Source organism: Manis javanica, chromosome 9, assembly GCF_040802235.1.
Source record: "Manis javanica isolate MJ-LG chromosome 9, MJ_LKY, whole genome shotgun sequence".
NCBI classification, from domain to species: domain Eukaryota; kingdom Metazoa; phylum Chordata; class Mammalia; order Pholidota; family Manidae; genus Manis; species Manis javanica.
Window position 1 is genome coordinate 100770683 of NC_133164.1, and position 27722 is coordinate 100798404.

Sequence of the window (27722 nt, forward strand, 5' to 3'; positions counted from 1 at the left end):
CTTCCTCAAGTAATGTCTTGAGACAGAGAGTGGGCGAGGAGATAGAGAGGAAACCAACAGAATTTCTGTTGGGTTTGAATATATGAAAAGAATTTTAGTTCTATTGGAGAGGAGGAGATAAGATGGTATTACGGGAGAACTGTGTCCCTTCCAAATCCATATGTTGAAACCCTAACCCCTGATATCTTAGAATGTGACTGTATTTGGAGATGGGGATTTTAAAGAGGTTATTAAGTTAAAATGAGGCATTATGGTGGGGCCCAATCCAATATGACTAGGACATTAGGACACAGACAGGCATGAGCACGGAGGAAAGGCCATGCGAGAACATAGTGAGAAGGCAGCCATCCGCAAGGTGAGAGGCCTCGGGAGAAACCCAACCTGCTGATACTTTGACCTTGGACTTCCAGCCTCTGGAACTGTGAGATACTACACTTCTATTCGTTAAGCCACTTAGTCTGGTATTTTGTTATGGCAGCCCTAGCACATTAATACAGATAGGTAGGTGTATAAATGGGTACACAGAAATACAGATGGGTATACAGAAAACAATACAAATGAAAATGTGAGGCTCTTATTAACTTCATAAAAAAATAAGAAGTTGTACAAAAATGAAATGCAGTCATCATACAGTAAGTGTCTCAGCAGTGAATAATATCTGCAGTCATAATCATGTGAAAACTGAATACTGATTTAATTTTATTGAAGGCTAGGAGGAGGGGAAGTGTGTATATACACGCACACACATAGGCACATGCATGTGTGTTAAACAATCCTCCTCTTCCATAATAGGAAGTCAATAGTTAACTGCCTATGACTTAAAAATCAAGAAATAAATATATACTAAAAACATGGAGATTAATTTCAGAAGAAAAAGCTAAAGTAATTTAAAAGTTGTTCTCTCTGAAGGAGCATAGAATAGAGGGAAGATTTTATCTGCTTTTTTTTTTTTTTATCTATATCTTGTTAACTAGATCCTGTATTACTTTGATGGAAATTAGTTTTAATTTATGGGAAGAAGGAAGGGGTCAATCTTTACACTGGCAGTTCCCTTACAAAGCATGTGTATATGACACACTCTCCAGGAACCTACAGTTCAGCTGGGGAGAGAAAATGCACACGTGAAAAGACATAAGGTGTTCTGGAACAAAAAAGGGTAAATTGATATTGGGGTTCTTTCTCAGGGACGCTTCCTGGGAAGTGAGCTGTGGGCAGTTGCTTTCAGGATAGATGTGAGGGAAGTGAAGTGACATTCTCTATACCAGATTTTGGTCCCATTGTCTTCCTGATCCTTCCGATAACCTTGTTTCTCTGAGCCTTACCGTAAGGGGTAAAATGGGTGTCAGATCACCTTAAACTTTACCTTCACTCAGAGACGTCACCACCCTGTTCACAAAGAACCCCCCCCTCCAAGCCACTGCTAACCCCTTATCCTGCTGCTGCTTCTTCACAGCTCTTACTTGGCACTGTGGTATATATTTAGTGTTCGTCTGTCATGGTGGAATATAGAGTCCACAAGGGCAAGGATTTGTTCTGTTTAGTTCATGGCTGCCTTCACAGATCCTAGGGCAGTGCTGGCTCAGAGAAACACTCAATATCTATTTATTGAATAAATGAATGAATCAACAGCTTTATCTCCTCAGCCAGTCTTGCCAGAGGAAGACATGAGCTATGGTTCAAACTCCTCTTGTACACAAGACTGAGAATATACATTTCTTATAGAATCATTTGCTGCCTTTACCATGGAAAGAAATGTTTCATCCACTGAGTCCTTGGCTTCCCCATCTGTAACATGAACCTTTCTCCCCTGCCATCCCCGAATCATAGCACCAGAGGCAATTGGAAGCCCATGGAGACAGGGTCCCAGCTCCCCACTTGGAGACAGGACCCAGGTTGGCCCCCAGTCCTCCTCGTCCCCCACTGCCCCATCCTGCAGGGGAAACAGAGCTGATGGTCCCACCCTGCTGCTGCCGTACATTTCTGGATCTCCAGGACCTCGCTGGGGTACAGCTCCACCTCCAGGCGCCCATCGGCCTGGTTCTTGTCCAGCCAGCGGTTGGCAGGGAAGGTGTACTGCTTGCCTTGGCGGGGCACGCGGATCTGGACGCTGCCCAGGAACCAGCCGGCGTGCATGCCTGTGCCATCATGCCCGACCACCAGCCTGTTGATCTGGAAGGAAACTCAGGGTGTGAGCAAGCAAGGACCAGTGTGTAGAATTATTCAGACACAGACCTCGCCAAACACTAGTGCCAACTGCTCTCCTAAACCTGGGCCTCCAGTTACCGCAGAAAAGGTAGACTCAGCAGGAGGAGGCTGGGTCCCAGTCCCATCACTGTCAGGCAGCTGGGGGACAAGGGCACCACCTCTCCTGCCTGGGGGCTCCATTCCCTTCTCTTCAGTCCAGCTCACCCCCCAGGGAAATTGTGAGAAGCAAGCTGGGGAGTGAGTGCAGCATGAACTTTGAAATGTACTTAATAATGTTCAGTGGTGGCTATACAAGAAGGCAAACATTCAAAGTGTTAACCATCTGCTTCCGACCTATGTTAGTAATTTGGCATTTTTTTGCTCTGAACAATACCCTACTGGACCTATTTCTGCATTTCTTCTCTGACATGCTCCTCCTAGAGGTGACAGTGCTCTCAGGACTCTGTAGTTCTGTGCCCAATTCTTCTCACTCTTGGACCCAAGGAACATTTTTCTCCAATAACCCTCAACAGTCTACCTGCTTTGCTATTTTACATTTTAACCTCTTTGTCCATGGGCAACAGAGATGACTGCGTAGATGATCACGTTACCATCCTTGTAAGGACTTGGTTTTTCAGTGTTCAAACTGCTTTAATGTTTTTTTTTTTAATGCTGTATATAGGGCAATTCTAACCTCAGGTGGAGCGGTCATTTGGCCTTTGAGATTCCTTCTGTCCTCCATATTTTCTCTGTGAAGGTTTGGAGGGGTGATGCTAGTAGCCATGAGTTTGTTGCTAAAAGGCCAGATTTAGAAAATTGTCTATGCCAGCCCTGCTCTTGCTCTCAGGAGTAGTAAGTGCCTCTTTGCAGCTGGTAATGGAAATACCATCATAGCTGAATGCATGTATCCCAAATCCCCTGGAATCTTCAGAAGGAAACCAGCCATGTTTATAACATCTAAGAGCCAAGGACACGAGAAAACTTTGTCTTTCTGTAATGCTGGGATTGTGTTAGTCCTCTGGAGGGACTGGCTGAAAGGGTAAAGACAGGGACAGATGGCTTCTATCTGATGTGACAGGAAGCTCGTTAAGGGCAGGGACTAGTCTTTCAATTCAACAGTTAACATCTGACACAGAGCAAACGATTCAAATAGCATTTATTGAGTACTTACTTCGTGCATGTGGGCGTTACTAACATAGTCAAGTGCTAATAACAATCCCATGGGATCCCTTGTTGTTATGAATGAGGAAACTGAAGCAAATAAAGGTAACTCATTTATTGGCTGGCTGCTGCCAGAAATTCTTAGTGACAGGAACAGCACTTTACTCTACAATTATTAATTCAGCTTAAGATGGAAATATATTTTGATCAAGGAAAAACTTAATTTAAGCTCCATTACCATCCAGGTATAAATGACTGATGTGAGAGCTTCCCCCAGAGTGCATTTTGCTGGAGTACTTGAAATAGGGTAAGGCTCACAGAGACGGGCAAGGGCAGGACAGGTAGGATTTCAGAAGGGAGCTTGTCACCAGCTCAGTCCCTGCAACCACACCCCGAGCGGGGCAGGTAGGGGCACAGAGTCCAGCTCAGACATCTCTAGAAAAGTTTCCAACACTCAGGCTGGACCAGTGCTCTGCCAGATGAAGTGCTCAGACACCTTGCAGCAGGGCCACCTGCAGCCTGGACAACGGGAGACTCAGGTGCCATCTTCTGAAGGGTGGCCTGGGGTGTGCACTGCAGGAGGCTGCCTGGGGGCACTCTGGATGCACACTTGGGTGTAGAACTGGAAGTAATTTCAACTCCCCTTTCCAGTTCTTCCCTCTCCTTTTTCCTTCCCTGCATACCAGTGTCCCCTCCACTAGTGTTGGGGACCCGGGTACATTGGTCCTGGCTGTGAAGGTAAAGGAATGTTGGGACTACAGCCACTAAAAATGCACATTCCATCCCCAGAGAGACTCTGGAAGCCTAACCACTGCTCGCATATCTTCTGCTGCTCTAGATCATGCTGGGAAACAACATTCCTCGCTAACCCCCAACTGGGACATTAGTTTTCCTTAAAATGGATTCACCTGTGTGTGTGTGTACTCATGTGTGTGTATGTGCGGAGGGGAGGGGTGGGTGAGAGATGTCCCAGGGTCCCAGGAAGGAGACTTACAGTTCCAATGTTCAGGGTTTCAAGGGTGAACTCGTCCACTCGGTGACGTTCAAAGTAATCTTGCAGGTTGTTGTCAGAGACAAGAAGAACTTGCTTGATGGTGTCAGATTTTTCTCCATAGAGTTTAATGTAGACTCTCGAATCTGTGCTGGCCCCAGAGACATCCCCAGTCTTCAAGCTGATGTGATAGCGAAAGTCTGAACAGTCAAGGAAGCAGGAAGGGAGGGGTTAGTGCAGGGCGAGTGGCAGAAAGCATAGGGTAGGAGGACCCTTGCTCTCTTATCTAAGTAGCCCTGAGACCTGGGCAGGACTCCCACCATCCTCGTCTATGGTGTTGAATTCTAATACCTGCTCAGCCTGTCCACCAGGTGTGGAAGTTCCAAACAGGAAAGCAGTCTGAGAATATTAAAATGTAAGGATCTAAGCAACCATCTTGTCCAATTTCTCATCTGATGGATGAGGAAACTGAGACAAAGGAAGCATCAACCTTTGCAGACAGTGTTGATTAACATGATATATACACAGTATTATTGCTAAGTATTCAAATCTTGGCTTTATAGGTGAGGAATCTGAGCCTCAGAAGGTTACATGTTTGGCCTAAGATGTCAACAGTTAAGAAATAGCCAGCTAGGAGTAAAATCCTCATGTGACCTAAAGATACTGTTCTAACTGGGACTTCATATTGATGTTACTCCCTTTATCACCTGGAAAGGTCTGCATTATCAGTGTACAGGGATGATAAAAACATCTGAGTAAAGGCTCAACCTTTTAAACTACTGTTATTGTTTTTGTTGCTCTTATTAGCAGGGGCCCATCTGTGTTCAGGGCCCCACACTCAAGGCCAAAAGAGACTGCACACAGTGCAGACAGATGAGAGCATTTCAGATCCTCCCTCAGAGCTCTTCCTCTCCACCTTCCCCATCGCCACCAGGATCATGGGCTTTCTCCACGGGCTTGCTTCTCTGCAGTCAGGGGAGGACGCCTGTCTTGCCAAGAGGACACTCACCTCCTGGTCATCAAGAACACTTACTCTTCAGGGTAGCATTGCTGTCACTGGGCAGCAACTCTCGGACCAACTGCCCATCATCCTTATCCTTGTCCAGCCATCTGGTGGGCAAACAAGGGGTTGTTAGCTCTTTAAGTGGGGTAGGCCTAAAACCAACCAAACACAATTCGTTCAGGGCCACCAGGGAGGCCAGAGCTTTGAAGTGAGCAAAGGAAATGGTTCTACAGGAGCTCAGAACAAAGGGTCCCAACCCAGACTGGGGAGGGAAAACTGCCCTGAGGAGGTAATATTTGACTGAGCTGGGGAAGAAGATCAGAAGTTAACCAGGAGAAGAGGGAGGAACATTCCAGTGGGAGTAGCATATGCTGGGATGGAGCAGAGCCCTCAGGAGTTGACTAAAGGCCAATATGATTGGAATGCAGCCAAAGAAGGTAGTGTGCCCTGGTGAGGCTGGAGAGATAGAAGGGTCACAGGATGTGGGACCTTGGCAATCACATAAAACATTTGCCTTAAAAGCCATAAAATACCTGTGTCATCATTATAAAAAACAACCACCTCTTTTTCTAAAAGCCTACCATGTGCATGGCACTGTGCTGAGGGCTCTAGAGTAGACAGAAGGCAGAGAAAATACACTTAGATCAAGAAGACACAACCCAGCCCTTAGAGAACCTGCCTAGTCAAGAAGCAGGAAAGACTGGCCGAGGCACTGAAGAACAAGACAAGGATGGACGTTGGACCAAAGAAAGTGCAACAGGAACTTAGATAAATGAGAAGGGCTCTTGGAAAAGGGGGCTTTGATCTGAATCCTAAAGGATAAACAAGATTTGACAAAAAGGAGAAGTTGGGTCTAGAGCCTACAGAACTGGGCTTCACAGCTATGACTCATCAATACACCAGAGTGGACCATGGCCCCAGCTCTCTGCTGGTCATCCACCAGGAAGAAAGACGTTGGACTATCTGCCTAAAAAGCACCATTCCCACTGAGCATGGAGACCCAGCCCGTGAAATCAACAACTGTGCAAGGATGAGTTGTCCAGACCTCACTGCTAAGATGGTCTGTGATATGCAGTGATGGCAACAGAGGAGACACTCCCATCCAATATTTTCCAGTGCAATGGGGAAAACAAGATACTTCCTCTTGACCATTGTCTTGCCTGAGGGTTTCAGCCCCTGGCAAGTTCACTATGAATTCAGTGAGACTGGGAAATGACAACGGAATGTTCTTGGGGTAAAAGGGTTTATACCTGGCTTTATTCTCACAGTGGTAGGTTGAGCACTAGAAGCACATCTGCATCCAGCAGTCTGCAGGTCCATAATCCACCTCCATCTCTGCCTCTGCCCAGAGCACTGGGCAGAGCTCTTTATATAGTGACTCAGTCAATAATAACACATTGCTAACAGATGTGGAAGCATTAGCCTAGCAGTAGGCCAATTACATCATGAAGTAGTTTAGGGCCAGGTGAGGATCCTGGCCATAGGAACTTCCATTTATCCCACAACTATCTTTGTCTATGTCTTGGTTCTTGTCTTTGCAGCTAACCCCTATTATTTTCCCAAGAGGAAGGCAATTTCTGGGCCACAGAACCTATCAAAGGAGTCATGGCACTGCCTCCTCCCCAGCCCTCCTGGCATGGAGCTCAGGGCTCCCTAAACCACAGTCCTCTCTGCCAATAGACCCCCACCACTCTGGAGTCAGTGCAGACAAGACACAGCTGTGTTCCCATCCCCTCTCCCGCCCACCCTCCTCAGGCACAGGAGCACACATTCCCCTGGGACCTTGCCGTCAGTGGGCTGTTAACTAGCACTTAAATGTTACCCTTTAGTGGAGTTGTTCTACTCCCTATGGGCTTTGGTGCTGTGAGTCTAGAACACCAAAAAATGTTTTCTATTTCAAGACATGTAGGTATAATTGTGGAATTCTTGGCATTGGCAAAGAGAAGGGAGAGATATTTGGGAGAAAGGGCTGTGGAATAGAGCCCCTCTGATGAACCTTTTAGGGGCCTCCCCTTTGCCCTGCCCAGGTCACTCCGGCATCTCCCACAGACATGGAGACCTCAGAGCAGGCTGGGATGCAGCATGGCCACGGACTCACGGGGGCGGGAGGATGGAAGTCAGCCAGCCCCTGGCCACTGGCAAATCCCATCTGCTCCCCTTCATTTCCTCCACCACGTGCCCATCCCCAGGCCCTCCCCAGCAGTAACAGGAAACCATGACTTGTCATTTCAGTCTCCACCTAAATACTTGCAGGGTATTAATAGATATTTCCAAATATAGCCGTTTTCTTTCAGCTTCAAATCCTTCAGCCCAGTTTCAGAGTGAGGTGTTGCTAAATGGATAAGCCAGTCTGCTGGTGATTTTATTACTGTTCCTCTGGGCTCTCAGGAATATACAAATATGCACATGTGTGTGCATACACATAGACACATAAACATGTACATGCTTGCCATAGCTAAAATGCTTACCACTACCTGATTCTGGCAGAGAAATTTTGATAAATAGGCCTGGTTTACCCTCCTTTCTGTTTAAAATACAGCTCAGGTGAAAAAAAAAGCAGTGTGTGAGCTTAAGCTCCATCTCCAGTTTCTCCAAAGTCATCCTGGGTCCTGAGTCGGCAGCCATTACCATATATCTTGGCAAGATATAAGAAACTATTTTCTAAGAAGTGCATGAACTCTTTGTGTTTGGGGACAGGGAAGGCTCTAGGGTATTTGGGGGCTCAGCTCCTGTTCTGCTTTGCTGTCAGCATCACCTGGGTCTTTGGCAGACTTCATTCCTTTCAAAGTGCAACCACATTTCACTCCAACTATCACAAGACACTTGCTGGTTGGAAAGGCACAAAAGACCAGAGAAGTTAAGAAATGTGCCCAGAGTCACACAGCAGGGAGGTGGCTAGACTCCTGGTCCCACACTCCCCCTTTCTCATGCATGTGGCAAGCAGGCAGTGTGGACATACCCACTTCTTCCTCATCTCCTTTCCAGGTTCCCCTTCCTCTTCCTGACCTGTCAAAGGGCTCACTCCTCACCATTTTCTTTATCCCCACTCTTCCAAAAGGATCCTACCCATTTCCCTCACTTTAAATTCCATCTTTTTGCTCTCATTTTCTGAATTTATTTCTCAAGGACTGCCTCTGCCTACGCCATTGACACACATCTCAAACCTATGATGGACTCTACCTCCAGGAGCCATCTCTGCAGTAGCCTCTTCTCTCCACCATCACTGCAACCATGCAGGGCCAAGCTTCCATGTTACTGGTTGAACTGTGTCCCCCAGGAAGATATGTTGAAGTCCTAATCCCTAGCACCTCCAAATGTGACCTTATTTGGAACTAGTGTCTTTTCAGGGGTAATCAAGTTAGAATGAGGTCTTTAGGGTAGGCCCCAATTCAAAATGACTGGTGTCCTTATAAAAGGGAAATCTGGACCCAGAGACAGACATGTACTGAGGGAAGGTGATGTGAAAAGACACAGGGAGAATTCAGCCATCTACAGGCCAAGTAATGCATGGGGCTACCAGAAGCTGACAGGCACAGGGCGGGCCCTGTTCAGAGCTCCTCCAGAGGGGGCGTGGCGTCGGGCTCAGCAGGTCTACTGACCCAGGTCAAGCACATTGCTTCAGCCTCCCAGTCACTGCTGCATGTAAACTGAATGGCCGACCTAATGGTGCAAACAACACTGTTATCGCTCCTCATTCCAAAAATTCTCTATTAGGAACTTCTAGAAGTTGATGGGAGCCCAAACTGGCTATGAAAGAAATCCAAATGCTTAAGAAAAAAGAGAAAGGAAACCTTACCTCACCAGTAAGCTGGAGACAGGAAATGAAAACAAAGATACCTTGAAAGAGTATTAACAGGGGAGAGATGTGGTCAAAAGGCTATCCAGAGGGAAAAAACACCTTTGATTCAAGAGTTTAGTTTGGGGTGTCACTAACAAGGTGACTCTCAGTTAAGCTCTGAGGTGTTCCTATTTTGTCACGTTTGATGGACACAGTAGCAGTGTGCCGGTTGTCAGCACACCTGGTGCTGGTGTTGCATTGCCTGGTTGAGGGGGTGCCAGGCCTGGCCTAAGCACCACCAGCAGGCCCACCTCTTTCTTCTACCAGTCACATCCTTAGGCCACTATTTTGCTCCCTTGTCCTGGTAGTAGGGCCGAGTCTTCCCCCCAAAGCTAGGGCCCATAATCTAAGCCACAGAAAATCCAAAGCAGGCAGGACTCACATACCTGAGACATGGGAATTCCACGTTGTCACTCTCAGGCTGTCCTTCCTCCCTCACGAGGACCCGCTCCAGGAACCAGCCGCTGCCCACGCCTTTGCCATCGTGTCTGATGCGCACCCTCCTCACCTTCCGCATGGTGACTGACTCAATGGTGAACTCATCAGCCTTCAGGGGAGGCGAGGGGAGCACAGTCAGCTGGAGGGCGGCTCCTCTGGGACCCAAACCCCAGGGGAAGACACGGGCCCAGGACTCAGCAGAGCTGGGTCTTCCACTGTGGGCCGGGAGCTACTTGGAGAACACAGGTTGCAGCCCTGCCCCTTACTTCTCCCACTGGAATAGCATTTGATGTCAAATTCCCAACAAGAGATCTGTATTTTTTGGTTAAACAATGGCCATTCCCTATGATCTCCTTCTGAAAGGCAGATCCCCCAGAGAGATGAACATGCCAAACTGTTATCAGGGACTAACCATTAGTCATGAATTAATTTCTTAGCTAATCTCCTGGGGCTTCTGGCACAGGAAGATTCTGTCCCCCTTCCCAGGAAGGGAATGATCAGAAATGACAGGGGGTGAGGGGCACCAGTAGTTTTGCTAATTTCACAGTTTTGCCTGCCACTGGGGCACCAGAAATGCAGAGGGCCTGGAGAATTGCCCAGCCAACAGGACCACACCCAGGGGCCTCCAGGGCCAGAAATACAGAGGGTGGGATTGGTGGATGAAGGAGCCAGAAGATGTACAAGGAAAAGAGTAGGAAAGGGTGGAGAGGAAGGTGGGTGGGACAGGGAAGAAGAAATTTATAAATCTATGGTAAGTAAAGTCCTTCCCTCCTCATCTCCCCAAATGAACTGAAGTCCACCCACAGTACTCAGATTATTTTTGCCATCACAGCCTTCTTGTGCCCATAATCCCAAGAACTGGGCCAGCCTGGGATGGCCTTGGGGACAGACCTCTGCTCACATTCCAGGGCCTGCACCGCTCTCATCCAGGATGGGGCAGCAGAGGTCCACATTAATGTGAGGACAGTCTGCAAGTCCCCCTCACCTGGTGAGCAACCTTGAGCATCACGTTACTGCAGCAGCTCTCTACTGAGCACCTACTGAGTGCTGCGGGCCAGGTCTGCGGGCAGGGGCAGTGCTCCTGGCATCCCTAATGCTCACAGCAGCCTCTCCTCCCTCACCTTAGACCTGAGAAACTGAAGCTCCTGAGTGGAGTGACTGGCCCTAGGCTGGGTTTGTCCCCAGACCTGCCTGGGGGCCCCACTGAACCCAGATGGTTGGGAAAAACCAGCAAACACCCAGCATATGTGTAATGAGGCCACAAGCAGAACCCAGTTCTCCTATCACCACATTTAGTGTCTTCCCTGGTTTCTCTTCCAAAAAGGAAATGAATACATTGTCCCCGGGGTTCATGCCTGGTGGAGAGGGCAAAGTCTCCAGGTTTGCCCTCAGGTGTCCAGCTCTCCGCTGGCCTTGGTGCGTCATCCTCCCTGCCTGTCACCCCTGAGGGAAGCAAGGTGCTGTTCCTGCCTCCCCCAGTGGCCTCCTGCCCTGCCCTGCCCTCTTCCCACAGCTCAGGGGCAAGTGGGGACCACGACCCTCCTGGGGCGGCTGTCCAGGCCCCAGACGGATAGTCCCAGCTGCCTAACTGGTGTCACGCATGTTAGTTCCCTGTTGCCCTCATCCAGAAAGAGCCTCTCTGGTGGCCGAGGCCCCAGTGCTGGAGTCAGCTCCACTAAGCAGAGCAGGGAAGTGAGGGAAGGGAGGGAAAGGGGCGGGGTGGGGGGCATCACTGCCACTTACGTTGCCCTTCTTGAACAAGTCGGTGTTATTCCTGCAATTGTAGAGTGGCCGCTCCCCCGTGTCTCCCACATCCCCAAAAAGGCAGAGGTAGACATTGGCATCGGTTCCCGCACCTTCAAGATCCCCCGTGCACACAGTCACACGGTATCGGGCCACTGGCAGGCAGAGAAAGGGATGCCACTGGCTGTCAGCCCCATGCTCCCAACCCTGGCCCTGCCACTCCCTACCTCTAACCACTGTCTCCCCTGCCCACCAGCTCCCACCTGGGCTGACCATGCTCCTTCTCCAACTATCCAAATTCTGCCTTTCACTAGCCAAGGGTCAGCTCATCTACAAATCCCTTGCCCTAGACAGACCAGAGGTTCCCAAACCTGGACAATCATCACAATCTCTTAGGAAACTCTTCTAAGAATTTAAAACTGCTATTTACCAGCTCCACCAGGGGACTGTGGCAGTGTTGGGGTGTTTGAGAACTACAGGGCTAATTAAAACATTTTGGCATTCGATTCCATCCAACTTTTGGCTTGTTGTTCTCCAATTCACTTGTGTTTCGTCTTCCCAAGTAAGACAACTTTCCTGCGTGAACAGGACTGAACTGCCCTTTCTCTTTAGAACTTGCCAGTGCTAAGGACATGCCAGGAAGGGAAGCAGAGAGAAGGCATGGAGTGTAGCCCCTGTGGGAGGGCAGGAACTTTTTCCCAGGTTGAACATGGACAATGGACGAGAGGCAGACCTGCGTTCTTGCACATCACAGCCTTACTTCCCACCTAAAATAAGCTGGAATGTGAAATTGATTCATTCATCTACTCCTTCCTTCATTGGTTCCTTATCTGTTGACTGAAGCCTTGCAGGTGTTTGGCACCATGATAGGTACAGAGATTCTGCAGTATTTGAGCAAGATGGGCAGACCCCTGCTCCTATGGAGCTTCTATTAGATTCAAGAATTTTTGAGTGGAGAGGAGAGATGAGCAGTAAAGTCCTAAGGAAATTATGAACAGGAGCGTTTCTGAGTTGTAATTGGTAACAGACAACATTCCGGTGTGATGCCAAGGAGGGGAATGGGAGTGGGGAGGGGTGTGCTGTGGAGTGGAGATGATTTAGAGACGGAGGAAGGAGCCTCTGGAGGAAAATGCTAATGATGGGAGCCAGCCCCAGGAAGCTCTGAGGGTGCGGAGGAGTGTGAGACCCCAGGTGGGGAGGAGCAGCACGTGACCCAGGAGCACGGAGAAGGCCTAGACGGCGGAGGGTGACAGGAGGCCCAGAGGTGGACAGGGTGAGACGGGTCCAGGTAAGAAGTGGGGATTCCCTTGTTTTGTATTTTTTTAATACAATGGGAAGCCATGAGATGGCTTTGAGCAAGGAAGTTCTGATCTCTGTTTTAAAGAGCACTCTGACTGCCATGTGGTGACCCAACTATAGGGGAGGAGGAGCAAATCCTGAGAGACAAGTTAGCAGAGCAATTACATTTGTCTAGAGAGAGGCACACAGGACTGGGGTGCAGTGGAGCTTCTATCTCCACTGGTAGAATCAACAGTACTTGCTGACGGATCATGAAGTAATTGACAGAAAGAGAGGAATTGGAGATGACTCCAAGGTTTTTGGCTTTGACAACTAGGTGAATACTGTTGCCAGCAAGAAGCAGGGATGCCTCAGGGAAGAATGGGCTTGGAAATAGCAATCAATGGTTCTGTTTATTACAAATTTGAGATGTCGATCAGATGTTCCTATAGGGTCTGTAGCAAAGCACTTGTTAGAAAGACTTTTCAGAGGGCCAAACCCTCAAAGGTCAACCACAGCTGCCTTCTCCAATCAACTCCGCTAAAATGCAAATGCTAAATGTTTTCAACCTTCAGCCTTCACGTAAATGTAGCTGACATATTTGCGTTGAGCTCCCAATGACAGAATGTGTCCCCAGGAGGAAGAGGAATGGATAGTATTAACTGGGGTGAGCAGTGAACAGGGAAACACAAACGGAAGGGAGAGAACCAGCCTTGCTTACTCTTCATTTTGGAGAAGGGCCGCCTGCTCTTTCAGCTGTGACTATTAGGCAATTCCCGGAAGCAAGCTGACAGGGGAATTTAGAAATCCCTCCTCCTGGGAATTCTGGTCCTCTCTGTTCAGCAGCAGTAAGGTCCATTTGGTGGAAAATTCTCAGGGGTCCCGATCCTCTCTAGGGGCCCCTCTCAGCCCACAAGCCACTGAGGTCCCAAGCTCCTTCCTGGCAAGAAGGGTGTAGACAATTAAAAATAATTATATTGCTAGCCATCAATACTGATGTTAGGAATGTTAGATAGAAAGACAGACATGAGCACCTGGAAAGGGAAGCTAAAAATTTAAAGAAAAAGCCCCCCAAGCCCTGCCCAGGTAGGGGATCCCATGTGAAGACAACGGCTGTGCAGGGGAATAACGTCCTTCCGCACCAGATCCCAACGGGGGCATAATGGAATGGAACTAAGAACCGCCCACATCACCCCTCAGCGTGGGGAAAGGACATGCTCACAGCGAGGGATGGCGATGTAGATGGACCTGTAAATCAAATTACCCCACCTTGTCAGTCCAAGAGGCGCCTCGTAACCAGAATGCAGTATATAAGCCTCCCGCCTATCAGATCGAGCCTACCTTGACTCTAGCCCGCCCCTTCTTTGGAGTGTACTCTAATACAATTTTCACTCTGCTTCCCTAGTGTCTCTGTCTTTCAATTCTTTGTTGTGGCGGGGACAAGAACCGAGGAGAACAAACTCAACCCGTAACAGTGAGAGACTTTAAACAGATGGGTAAGTACCAAAGCCTCTTGTACTTTAATTTAAAAATTACAGCTCAGCCTGATTAACAAGAAGCTGCGGTTTCCAGCACTCGAGTCCAGGGCTACCCGCTCCTCAGTGGTATGTAATCACTTCTGCTGGGCTCACAGTGGAGAATGCCGAGCTCGTTGGTCTTACTGTCTCACGGAGCTCCTGAGAGAAGGGCAAGGGAATTGTGTGTGCGGCTGTCCACATCTCCCGGACTATGTTAATCAGTGGAATCGCTCCTGAAAACCTCTCGGCTCTTAGTCATGGCATTAATTGCTTATTTGGCTGGCCCTTACTTTTTAAGTAAACTAGAAATATACAGTTTCAAACTCAGAGAATTGGCTTTAAATTGGTATTTACTCATTTTATATGAGCCCAGGACTCTCCACTTGAGGGATTTTCAAAAGCTCTGCACATTATTCACTTTACCCTTGTACCAACTGGGGATGTGGGACATCGCCACCAGCTCTATTTACTGTTACTAAGAAGAATCCAGACCAGGAAAGGAGATCTGATCTCCTGTAGAGGTGAGGACACAGGTGTGTTCCAAGCACAAGAGAAATTTATGTGGACCAGAAAAATCATTTGGAAGAAAGAAATACAAGTTGGTATGGGCCCCAAAGTACTGCTAAGAACCCCAAGAAGCCATCACATTGCCTGTACAGCCAGGACAGGCAGCCCTTCAATCTAATGCCATTCACTGGAGTATTTTTTCCAATGAAATGGGTTTCTAAGAATATCATAGAAGAGAAAAACAACAGCTATGGTAGCCCATCTTCTATACTGTTTGAAACCTTACGAACATGTTTACATATGTAACCTGTAGAAAATCTCTTCCTCCCCGTGCCTCCCACCATGATCTCTCCTTATCTGTCAAAGCCCTGCTCAGAGCAGACCTAGCTCAAGGGCCACTTCATCTGCAGGTGTCCTGACTTCCTTGACAGGAAGTTTATTTTGCTGCTGTGTTCCCACCGCATTCATTCACCAAGTCCTGACAGTTCCACCTTCGAAATATTTCTTGAATTTCTCTTTCCTTCTCCAGTCTACCTGAGCCCTGCTCAATTTCAGTACCTCTTTTTCTCTCCCCTGGATGACTTCTTACAGGTTTGCCGCTAGAATCCATCCCCCACACATCCATGAGACCGACCAGGAGAAGCTGGGGAGGATGGATCTGGAAAGAGTTCAAGGACGGGGCAGTGTTTCCAAGGTCATGAGAGGCCTGGGTGATGCAGGAGCCTGAGTCAGAGGTGTGGCGTGCTGCTCAGAGGAGCAGCAGCTTCATGGGATGATCCCATGAGGTTCCAGGGAGGGGGGACAGAGTGGATAAGGGCCAGGATGCAGTGACAGGGTCTCCCACATGGACATTGAAAGATGCAGGACAGAGGAACAGAAGTTTTGATACTCATAAAAATTACCTGGTATGCTTAATAAAAATACAGATTACCAGGCACAGGCCTCAGACAGTCTAATGAGCATATCTGTGGTTGGGCCCAGGAATCCTCATTTTAAAAACACGCCAGGCACTTGTGATAAAGGTGGGCCCTTGGCCACCCGTTGAAAGGTACTATCTGCTTTGGTCTGACTTGTGTCCCGTCCGAATTCATGTAGAAGTTCTAATGCAGAGAACCTCAGAATGTGACTATATTTGGAGGTAGGGCCTTTAAAGAGGTAGTTCAGGTAACATGAGGTGATGTGGGTGGGCCCCAATCAATATGACTGGTGTTCTTCTCAGAAGAGGTGGCTTTGCACACGCAGAAGGAAGACCACGTGCGGACGGCAAGCAAGCCATCATCCTTAAGGCAAGGAGAGAGCTCTGAGGGGAAACCACCTCTGCCAACACCTTGACCTTACACTCCCCACCTCTGGAACTGTGAGAAAATCTATGTCTGTTGTTTAAGCTCCCCAATGTGTGGCATTTTGTTCTGGCAGCTTGGACAGTCTGGTACACTGTCCTGGGACAATGGTAGGAGTTGCGGTCTAGCAAATGCCCAAGGGACACGTTATACCACTTCGGTGAAAAAGGCGAGTGACCAGAGGCCAACAGAAGATGGAACTGACCTGGGGCAGAGGCAATATTGCAAGATATGTGAGCCTCAAAATTACAGAGGGCGTCAGGTACAGAGGGCATCAGGAGAGGCCCCACAGTTTGTGAGGAGAGAAAACAGGATTTGAGGAATGGCTTCGATCCAGGTAAGGAGGAGGTGAAGGTAAAGAAAATTCTGGGCATTCTAATTAAAATGGTATATTTCTCTCTGGAAAAACCTCACTAAAATGCAATATACAGCTACTTAAAGTGTTAATCAAATGAGGTGGTTTCACCAATAAGGCTAGGGGAGACAAGTATAGACAATAGTAACAAAATTCTGGAAGCTAGAGAGCATCTAGAAAAGTGATTAATGCCTTAGCACATGGTTCTTCACCAGTAGTATGGACATCACCCAGACATTTGTTAGACAAATTCCTGGGTCCCACCGCAGACCTACTCAATCAGAGACTCTATGGTTGTGGTCCAGCAATCTGTGTTTTAATGAGCCCTCCAAGTAATAACACACATGGGAGCTTGAGGATCCCTGGCGCGCATGCAGAGGTTTGAGGATCCCTGATGTAACAGACCAGAGAGAACCGTCAGAGCCATCAGTTTTGAAATTTGCGAGGTGACTCCTCAGGGAGGCTCAGGAATGACAGTGCTAAGTAACTTTAGATAGGGGGGATAACAAGGTACAAACTTCCAATCAGGAAATAAATACATCACAGGAATGAAAAGGATAGTATAGGGAATGTAGTCATTAATATTTAATAACTTTGTATGGTGACAGATGATAACCACCCTTGGTGAGCATTCTATAATGTAAAAATGTGTCCAATCACTATGTTGCACACCTGAAACTAATATAATACTGTATATCATCTATATTTCAATTACAAAAAAAGAAATAGCAAATGAGAAGCTAAAATCATGAGAATTTGTGAGAAGGGTTTAGAAAGCAGTAGGTCTCAAGAGCCCTTCCCCAGCTGTTCATGTCTGCAGGCCCAATTCTGGCACACAAAGGATACAGATCAGAGCAGGCACATTTCTGCTCTAATAAGCCCATTTCATAATTGGGCTACATATTACATAAAATCCTAATTTGGAGCAGAATCATGTTCTTCATCATTTTTACAGGGAGGTGACTGCCTTGTTGCCAAAGAAAATAATACTGAATGTGTAAAGAAAGAGTACCACCACTGACCCAGAAAGCAGGAGACCCTGTTCTAGGCCCAGCTCTGTCTCCACCTAACTGTGCAATCAGGGCAAGAACGTCCTCAGTTTCCTTATGTGCATCTAGCTATTTTAAAGGTTTTTGAGCATGAATATTCTATGGCCATATTTTTAATTAAAAATGAAGAAGAACCATAAAACAGAAGATACATAGTGTTAATGGCAAGAATTGCCTAGATTAACAAAGTAGGTAATCTCTTATTATATATTTGCTGTTTGGAGTTTCTATGCTTTTGAGTATTTAACTCTATCCAAATCAATTCAACAAACATATGCAGAGCTTCCTCTGGACATGCAAAAAGCCTGAAAAGTGACACCATCCAAATATTTAGGAAGACTGCTGGAACTATGAGTGATATCATTTTCAATATATTAACTTTCTGTAATTTTGCAATATACTATACTATTAAAAAAATTAAGGACTATCACAATGACAGAAAGTAGGTTAATTATCTCAAGTGTCAGTTCTGATCAGTTGCTAATGTCTGCTTGGAGTGCTCTACTGAGGGATCTGACACTTATTTCAGACTCAATGGGAGAGAATGCTGTGATTACTCAGTAATGTCTGCCAAGCGAAAAGGATAGGACATATGCTATATATTTGCCAACACTCTGCTACTATAGCCTAGAGACAAAATAGTCCCCCTTTACACCTTTGAATGTGGATACTAGACTCCAGATTAAAAGCTTAGTCCCTCTCTTACTAGCCTTAAATAGAAACAGAGGACTCATCAAGAGCAGCCAGGATCCAGCCTTCCTTTTGGGGGAGCACCTCATGCCTAATTTGAAGAAGAGGTTTCATTTAATTTCAGGGAGGCTTCTGGAGAAATATTGCTTAGGGTGGATTCTTTTCATCCCCCACAGCCTACCTGAAGGCCTGTGAAGTCTCCCTTCCCTCTGCCATGTCCATTAAAATAGAGCTCCAGCATCATGACTTAGAGGTGGGTCCTTCAAGCCAGTCTTGAGGCTGGGACCTTCTAAATCCACCCTGGCTTTCAGAGGGGGCCTGATGATGCACAGTGGACAAGACCATCAGCACATGGGCCAGAACGCACTGGCACGCCAACTAGGAGTTCCATTGCCTCTCCCAGGATGGAGAGTGGTCAGTACTCACTGCCCATTATCCTCCGCACTGTGGGGCCCTCTGCAGTCATTTCCCTCACAATCTCATTGTCATCCTCATTGGCATCCAGCCAGCGATTGCAGTTGAAGTTATACTTGTCCTTGGTCAGAGTGTTCATCAGGGTCATCTGGAATGAAGTCCTGGAGTGAGCAAGTGGGTGCACCAGAGATATTCACGCATGTCCTGGGGTCCCCCTTCTGCTATCTCACTTAGGGCAGGCAAGGCCATCCCTAGAGATGGCCCTTGGGGAAGGTGTAGTGCCAGATTAATACATATCCCTCTGGTCCCTTGAAGACTCACACCTATGTAGCACTGGGGCAGAATGCAAGTCTCCTGAAAACCTGAGCATCTCTTAGTCTACTTCAGAAGCCCTCTCCTTGTCAGGAAGTCCCTGTTTCCTATATCCAAATTCGGGTCTCACTATAACCCTTACCTAACTCCACTCCCAACAAAGACAAAGGCAAATTTACATGCATGACAAGATCATGTAAAGGGACCATTCAGGTTCCTCTCCTCCACCTGCCAACCTCCAAGGTAGCACATCTCACCTTCTCTAAATGCCATCCAGAACCAGGACTCCTTTTATTGTGCCATGTCCGGATCTTATAAAACCTGCCGAGATCTGGAAGCTCAAACTACGGTGAAAAATAACAAGATTTGAGTGGACATAACCAAGTGAAATATGTTTATCCTCATAGCTGACCCCCTGCCGGGAAGTCACCCACTTTGGGCTGTTTCTTCCGCAGTGAGGATGGGTTTGCTTCAAACCACCCTCATATACTCCATCCTCTCAGACCCTTGGAATTGGTGGCATGTGAGGGCAAGACAGCCACAGAGAGCTAAGGTTCAGTCAAACTGAACAAAAATAACTGACCCACAGTAGGATCCAGATTAAAGAAAATCTTCCAAGCAATAAACTTCCAGTAACAAAATCCATATGGCAACCCTGCAAATTAGCACAGGCCCACAGCCCCAGGACTCTTTTGGGCTCTGAAACAGACAAAAAGATCAATACAGTGGTCATGCCCTTTCCCTAGGGGCTCACAGTCTAGCCAGGAAGACAAATACGTAAAGAGCAATGGACCGAGTGGTGTAACAGAAGCACTGGTGGGTTGCTCTGGGAAAAGAGCTGAAAATTACAAATTATTTTCACCTAAAGGTCAGAGCACATATCTATTGGCAAAATAAGCCCTGTTCTAGTTATATACATACTGGAAACTGAAAGCTGAATTTCTTTAAAAGTGTTCTAAAATTTATACTTTCCATTTAATTTGCCCCTCACTTCCTAATTCAGTCCAGATTGGGCAATTTGACACTAACTGTGTTCAGAGGCTTTGTTCTATAATGATTCCCCAAGTTGCTAGGCTCCTGGATACGCAAAACCATCCCATATTTACCTCTTCTCCAGCCTTGTTTATGGACCATTTGACTGAAATGAAGGGCCAGATCTAAACTGAACCCCATTCAATACATTGCCTCAAATTTGCCACTCCTTACAGAGACCTGAAGTCTCCATTGTACCTTTTTGTCTTCAAACTTGATTCAAAATCTGGCTTAGATAACCAGAATCCCCATGACAAATAACTTTTGCACCCTTTCTCCTTCCTCCCTGTTATCCAATTACACTTCCATCCTACCCTGAACTTCTCGATTACGCCAGGTCTGAACCACTTGTTGTTGGGATTCAAGAGGATTTCTTCTGTCCGCCCCTTCTGCCCATAAATCTGGATGAAGATAGGAGAGTTGGTACCAGCTTTCTTCAAGTCAGTTGTCCAGACCCACAGGGACCAGGGAAATTCTGCAGAGACAGGTCAAGTTTACTTCAACAAGTAAAGAGATTTTCATGTTATCAGTGGGAAAAAGGAGCAAATCAAAGGTTTCAAGACTGAAGCAGAGGTTACACAAAGGTGTGCCTCACTCTCAGAAACCCATTATAACAAGTGCCAATTTTAGGAAGCCAAGAATTCCTTGCTATTTGAAAGAAGGTGCCTGAATGTTCCTTTCAATGGCAAAAGCCTACTCATATGTTTTAAATAACGGAAGTTGACTCCATGCACCCTGTGAAAGTCAATTATGGCAACTCATTCAGTCTGGGGACACTGGAATACCAGCCTTCATGCTGGTGTGTAACTCTATGTGGTCTTTACCTTGAAGAACTGAGCTCCCTGGAAACCTTTTATCTCCCTTTGTGGAGGAGAACTGAAAAGCAGGAGTGGATCCCCTCTAACCTCTTGCCCAAGTGGTCTGAGATTCTGGCCATGGCTGGGCCCCCTGACCAGGCTCTGGGTCCCCTCCACCTACTTTTCAGCCTCTTTTTCCTGAGAGACACCATCTCATAGAGTTGCCTCTCAATCAGCCCATCCATTTTCTTCTCATCCAGCCAGTTGCTGCAAGGGAAGGTCTGCTGGATGCCGGTGAAGGGGCACAGAATCACCACCTGTGGGGGGCAGAGCCCAAGAGTCTCTTGCAGCAGGTCCCTGGTTGGGACCAGCCTGCAATGCTCAGCAGCTTCCTCAGCCCATGTTAAGGGTCATCTGCATTAGAATCCTCCAGAAATGACATTTTTCTTCTAGTTGTCTATCTCATTATTTTAGATCAAGAAATACCTCCCCAAATATATTTCCAAGTGATATATCCAATAAGGGGCTAACATACAAAATACATAAAAAACTCTTAAAACTCAACAACAAAAAACCAGAGAACCCAATTAAAAAATGGGCAGAGGATCTGAATAGACATTTTTCCAAGGAGACATACAGATGGTCAACAGATAAATGAAAAGGTACTTAACATCACTAGTTATCAGGAAAACACAAATGAAAACCCCAATGAGATGTCACCTCATACCAGTCAGAATGGTCAGTATACAAAAGACAAGAACAACAAGTGTTGGTGAGGATATGGAGAAAGAGAACCCTCCTACACCACTGGTGGAAATGTAAATTGGTGGAGCCACTATGGAAAGCTGTATGGTGGTTCCTCAAAAAATTAAAAATAGTGAGTATCATACAACCCAGTAATTATACTTCTAGGAATTTACCCAAAGAAAACAAAATTTCTGATTCAAAATGATATATGCACCGCTATGTTTAATGCTGTATTATTTGCAATAGCCAAGATATGGAAGCAACCAAAGTGTTCATCAATAGATTAATGTGTAAAAAAGATGTGGTACATACACACAATGAATATACTACTCAGCTGTAAAAAAGAAATCCTGCCATTTGTGACAATATGGATGGACCTAGAGGATATTATGCTAAGTGAAAAAAGTCAGGCAGAAAAAGACAAATATGATTTCACTTACATGTGGAATCTAAAAACAAAACCAAACAAAACAGCAATAGATACATAGACACTGAGAAGTGACTGGTGGTTTCCATGGGGGAGGAGTAGGCATGTGGAGGTGAAATAGGTGAAAGGAATAAAGAGGCACAAAATCTCAATCATGATATGAATTAGTCATGGGGATGAAAGTACAGCATAGAGAATATAGTCAATAATTCTGTAACATCTTTCTGTGTTGACAGTAACTACACTAGTAGGGATGAGCTTTTAATAATGTAGATAACTGTTGAATCACCATGTTGTATACTTGAAACCAATATAAAATTGTGTGTCAACTCTACATCAATAAAGAAAAAAAAACAAAAGAAAAAGAAAAAAAAGAAATACCTCCCTAAGTAGTCTTCCCAAGTAGGTATCATCTATCCTCCACTTTACTAGCCCAAATCTTAAACCTTTTCATCCATACATAACACCTTCTTTAACATCGTGTTTCTTTATGCACCGAGTAAAATCTTGGTCTGAACCAAATGAACTAGAATACTAAATTAATCCCCTATATTTGTCTTGCAAAAGTCAGTCACATAAAAGGTGATTACTACCTAGAATTTAATACAAAAACTAACTGCCCTTTTCTAGGCTACAGCCACATTCAACCTTCTCTCCTACACCTTCTCCATGTATGAACTCACAGGCTTAGAACATGGAAATCTATCTAGCTCAGGCCACACAGTGTAGATGTTCAAGGAATGTTCCTGGAACACTACAAAATCTGCTATCATAAAGAAATTTTGACTATTCACATTATTAAATTCTCAGCTTTACCTCCTTTTTAAATTGAAACTAATTTCACCCTACCATTGGTCAAGCATTTTGACTAACTGCTGTCTTACTGGGTGTTTGTTGTCAGTTGTTCATGGTTACTACAGATTACTATAATTATTTGAATTATTACCCTTAGAAGTAACCAGATATCTCTGAGAATTCCTACTACTCACTATCTGACCATCACAGCTACAAGAAACCTTAAAATAACTTATAAGCACCAAGAATAAGGAAGACAAAAGATGGATGGAGGGAAGCATGCACTCCCCCAGCCTCCCAGAGAAACTCTCCTCCCTGGAGATGAATGATGGCTCATAGCCTCAGGCAGAAGCCCCCTCAAATGTTTTCATCCTGTGTCACTAAAAGTATTGGCAAATAATACAGTCCACTCCAATGTGCACTCAACATATGAGAAAGTTGAGGTCCACAAAAGGGAATGAAGTGCCCAAGTTTACTCAGTTAATGTCAGAAGTATAAATGCTCTTGACTCCTGGTTATCAGTCTTGGGCCCCTTATACCCATCAGCAAGAACCTCAGAATTCTTATTATGGCTGAGGTCCACTGGGCTCCACTATAGTGCTCCATCTTTATGCTGAAGATTCTCAGTGACCATGTACTCAGAAGTGGACCTCTGCATAGGCAAAGGTGGGGGGCACACATGCAGGGTGATCCAAAGACTCAGAAGGGTCTAACTGCCCACAATTTATTTAAATGTCTTTCTTTCTTCTGAACAAATCCTGAAGTTGTTTCCTCCTAGTTTACTCTTGAGTTGCTCTAATTACTACATGAGTATTGGTTAGTCCACCCCAAACTCCTGAAAATCTAAGGCTGTGTCTTCTCACACCTTGTAGTTCCCCTGAACATAGTTCTAAGCACATAGAAAGCACTTATAAATACTTGTCAGAAGTTCTACTTCAGGACTAGGTAGTCCAGAAAAACAGGTAGTCAGTCTGAAAAACCTCCCACCAATGCAAAATACCTGCAGGCTGGATAAATAACAGCAAAACCCTTTTATAAACATTGCTGAACTGCCAAGAACTTATAGAAAAGTCACAGAGTCAGCAAAATTTAGTGAGCAGGAAGCTCTTGAGAGAATGGGTAATTGTGAATGCTAAAGTTGGTGCTACACCAGAAGCAAAAGGCAATACCACCCGCCTCAAGGCCAGGAAATTAATAGCCACCTGAGCAGCAGGAGATGAGGCCCTGGCCTTTGCAAACGGGCATCTGAATTGTAAACCTTGGATGAGCAGAAATGCATGAAGAACCTGCTCTCTTAGACAAAAAGTAGATAGGGAAAGATCTGCAAAGCAAGCTTCCAGGTGATTCTCAACTTTACTCAAGTTTTAAAAGCCCCTCTATAAATGTTGCTGAGACATTTGGATATCTATAAAGAAGAAAAAAATGATCCCATCTCACACAAAAACCAATTCCTAGTAGATTAAAGATGTAAATATGTCAGTGGGAACACCAAACTTTATAATTTTTAGAAGATGATATAGGCAAATGTCTTTTTAGCTTTAAGGTAGGTATGATTTCCTTCAATAATACAAAAAATATTAACCACAAAAGAAAAGATTGGTAAGATAGATTACTTTCAAATTAAATCTTATCTTCCTCAAAGTACACTGTGAACAAACTATGAGCAGATATTTGAACATATACTATCAACAAAGGATTAATATTCAGGTTTAATAAAGAACTCCTAAAAATAAATCCAAAGATAGATCAGTTTTTCCAAAGAAGACAAAGATGGCCAGCAGGCACATGAAAAGATGCTCCACATCACTAATCATCAGGGAAATGCAAATCAAAACCACAGTAAGATATTACCTCACACCAGTCAGAATGGCTGTTATCAAAAAGACAAGAAATAACAAGTGTTGGCAAGGATGTGCAGAAAAGGGAAGCATCCTACACTGTTGGTGGAAATGTAAATTGATGCAGCCACTGTAGAAAGCTGTATGCAGTTTCCTCAAAAAATTAAAAATAGAAATACCATATGACTCAGGAATACCATTTCTGGGTATTTATCTAAAGGATACAATACAAAATATTGTATCAGTAATTTGAAAAGATATATATATCCCTATGTTTACTGCTCCACTATTTACAATAGCCAAAATACAGAAGCAATCAAAGTGTCCATCAATAGATGAATGGATAAAGAAGATGTGGTACATAATGCCACGGAATATTATTCACCCAAAAAAAAGAATGAAATCTTGCAATCTGTGACAACATGAATAGTCCCAGAGGGCATTATGCTAAGAGAATTAAGTCAGACAGAGAAAAACAAATACCATATGATTTCACTTATATGTGGAATCTAAAAAACAAAACGAATAGAATAACAAAACAGCAATAGATTCACAAATACAAAGAACACACTGTTGGTTCCCAAAGGGGAGGAAGTAGGGGGATGAGTGATATAGGTGAAGGCGATAAAGAGGTACAAATTTCCAATTATAAAGTCAGCAAGTCATAAAAAGTACAGCATGGGAATATAGTCAACAATACTGTAATAACTGAATAGTGACAGATAGTAACTACACATCATGGTGAACATTCATAATATGGTCAAATCACTATGTTGTACACTTGATATAATATTCTATATCAAGTATACTTTGGTTTTAATAAAATATCAGTGAGTAGAAAAATCAGCAAAAACATGAACAGGCATTTTACATAAAAGGAAACATGAATAACCAATAAAGGAATGAAAAGGTGTTCAACTTCAATAGTAATCATGAAAATAAAAATTAAAACCACAGTAAGATCATTTTACAACCTCTGAAATAGCAAAAATTAAAAATTCAGGAAATATTAAGTGATGGCAAGGATGTATGGAACAAAATGTCTCTTACTTATGGCTGATAGGACAGTAAAATGATCCAACTGCTTTGGAAAACAATCTGGAATAGTTTGGAAATACAATTATCCTGCAAAGCTGAAGATTCACTTACCTTATGACCTAGCACGTCCGTCCTAAGAAGCTTCTGCACATTTGTACAATGATGTATGTACAAGAATTTTGTGGTAGCATTGTTTACAATAGGAAAAATCAAGAAAGAAGCCCAAAATGTCCACCAATAGAAGAATGGACAAATATTTCCAATTTATTCATGCAATGGAATAGCTGGGAAATGGATTCAACTGTTATCAATTCAGTTGAATCTCTGAAGTATAATGTTAAGGTGAAAACTGCTAGTTACAAACAATATACACACAGACAAAATTCATAATAATGTACACTTTTTGGGGGGAAAGAGGACTATATGATTGGGGAAGGACACAGAGGAGTTTTAAGATCATTGGAAATGTATTTCTTAAACTGGATTGTAGACGAAATCGATGTTTGTTTTTTACCATTCTCTGTGCCTTGTATTATGTATATTCTTTAAAGTGTGTAAGTGTTCCACAATACGAGCATTTATTTGAAAATACTTGTTGATTGAGAGATATAAGCTGAAGTGAAACACCACATCAGGAATCAGAATAATCTATAACCATCAACTGAGCCCCTCCTGGTCCCCTGTGTGTAGCCCTCAGACACACGTGCACAACAGCCCTCATTCCTGACCATCAGCAAAGCCAGATGGGTGGGCACACTATGCCCAGTGAAAGGGCCTGCCCATGAGCTCTGTAACTGGTCCAAAGGAAACAGGAAGGAGGATAGAGTTCATATTTACAAATTTAAAAAGAGAGGGGTTGGATGGGGAAAGGGTCTTCCCAGGGGCATCCCTTACCTTCTCACAATACCAGCCTCTGTTGACTCCAACATTGCCATGCCCAATGGAGACCCGACTCAGGGGGCTGAGGAGGACAGCCAGCTCGATGTGGAAGATGTCTGTGCGGGCCCGGTCAAACACTCCACCCCCCAGGAAGATCTTCCCGCTGTTCTTACTGCCTTTGGCTCCGTACATGACCAGGTAGATTTTGGATTTGGTCCCAGCCCCCCGGACATCCCCAGTGAAGACGGTGACAATATACGAGATAGCTGGTGAGGAAAGAATGGGGCGGGGAGGATAGGGTTCAGTGCCAGCTGCTACCACGTCCTACCCCTTCTCCCTTCCTGGCTACCACCTCCCCGGCCCTCCCCGTCGTACAGCCTCATTCCACCCTCCACCCCACCCCCCGTCCTCCTCCGCAAGCTGCCGTTCAATGCTCCTCTCAACCTCACTGTGTCTTTTTTCAGTCTGTGTGTCATTGTATCTGAGTTCAGGAATATACTGCAGGTATTATTACAGGAAGATGCCAACCCTGATTACAGGAAACTAACAAAGAGAAGGAGGAACTTGAATAGGCTAAGAATAGTACTTATTAATGTTAATTACCATGTGCATATTATTAAAGCTGCCGGATGAATTCTGTTATGTCTAATTTAATTATAATAGTCAACTCCATTAATGGAGATTTGTGTTCAGGCCTATTTGATTCATTTAGCTTGCTCTTTTGCTCATAACTTTAAAACATAACTTTTAAAGAGGTCACTAATGTCACCCGTCTCTGCCCGACATGGTGGGACAGGGGAAGACTGAGAGAAGGAGAGAACACTGTGGGTTGGCCCGTTTGGGGTTTTGATCAGTCAGGAGGCTGTATGAGGACATGGAGTTCTGGGGAAGCACCAGCATGGGGAGATTCAGCTCTGAGGAGACAGAGGAAGAGAAAACACCAAAGACAAGCATTCAGACAAGAAACTGCTGAGGTCTGGCCTCATTCTTTCAACAGGTCCTGGAGTCTAAGGCAATGGAACTTTCGTTCCTGTTGATTCTCCCCACCTACCGCAGACCCAACTCTCATCCCCTGACCCCAGAGAAATAAAAATCCTGGGCTTCTTTGGGAGCTAGCACATGGAACTACACGGATTCCTTATGCACTCATACATTTATACCTTCCTTTGTTCAACAGCTTGTTGCCAAATGCCAGGCCTCAGGGAGAACACGAAGATATAAATGAATGGCCACTGCCCTAAAAGAATGGGTCTCCAGCTTTATTTCTCCAAAACACACAGGTAGATGGTGTTCTCACAGAAGACATGCCACTGTGGCCTAGATTATTGGCAATTCCCAGCCTCTGACTC

At 45.3% G+C, this 27722-nt stretch overlaps 1 protein-coding gene across 1 annotated transcript; it reads right to left on the reverse strand.

Annotated features, from left to right (window-relative positions):
• Positions 1-1089: 1089 nt before the first annotated feature.
• LOC140843477 (lipoxygenase homology domain-containing protein 1-like) lies at positions 1090-26756 on the reverse strand. The gene is made up of 12 exons (XM_073213289.1): positions 26723-26756; positions 26389-26639; positions 20831-20966; positions 20167-20327; positions 19078-19164; positions 18521-18656; positions 11359-11513; positions 9564-9724; positions 5370-5446; positions 4340-4536; positions 1977-2169; positions 1090-1100 (listed from the first exon to the last, which is right to left on the reverse strand). Exons 1-12 carry the CDS (start codon positions 26754-26756, stop codon positions 1090-1092), a joined length of 1599 nt encoding a protein of 532 aa, XP_073069390.1.
• Between the last annotated feature and the right edge of the window lie 966 nt (positions 26757-27722).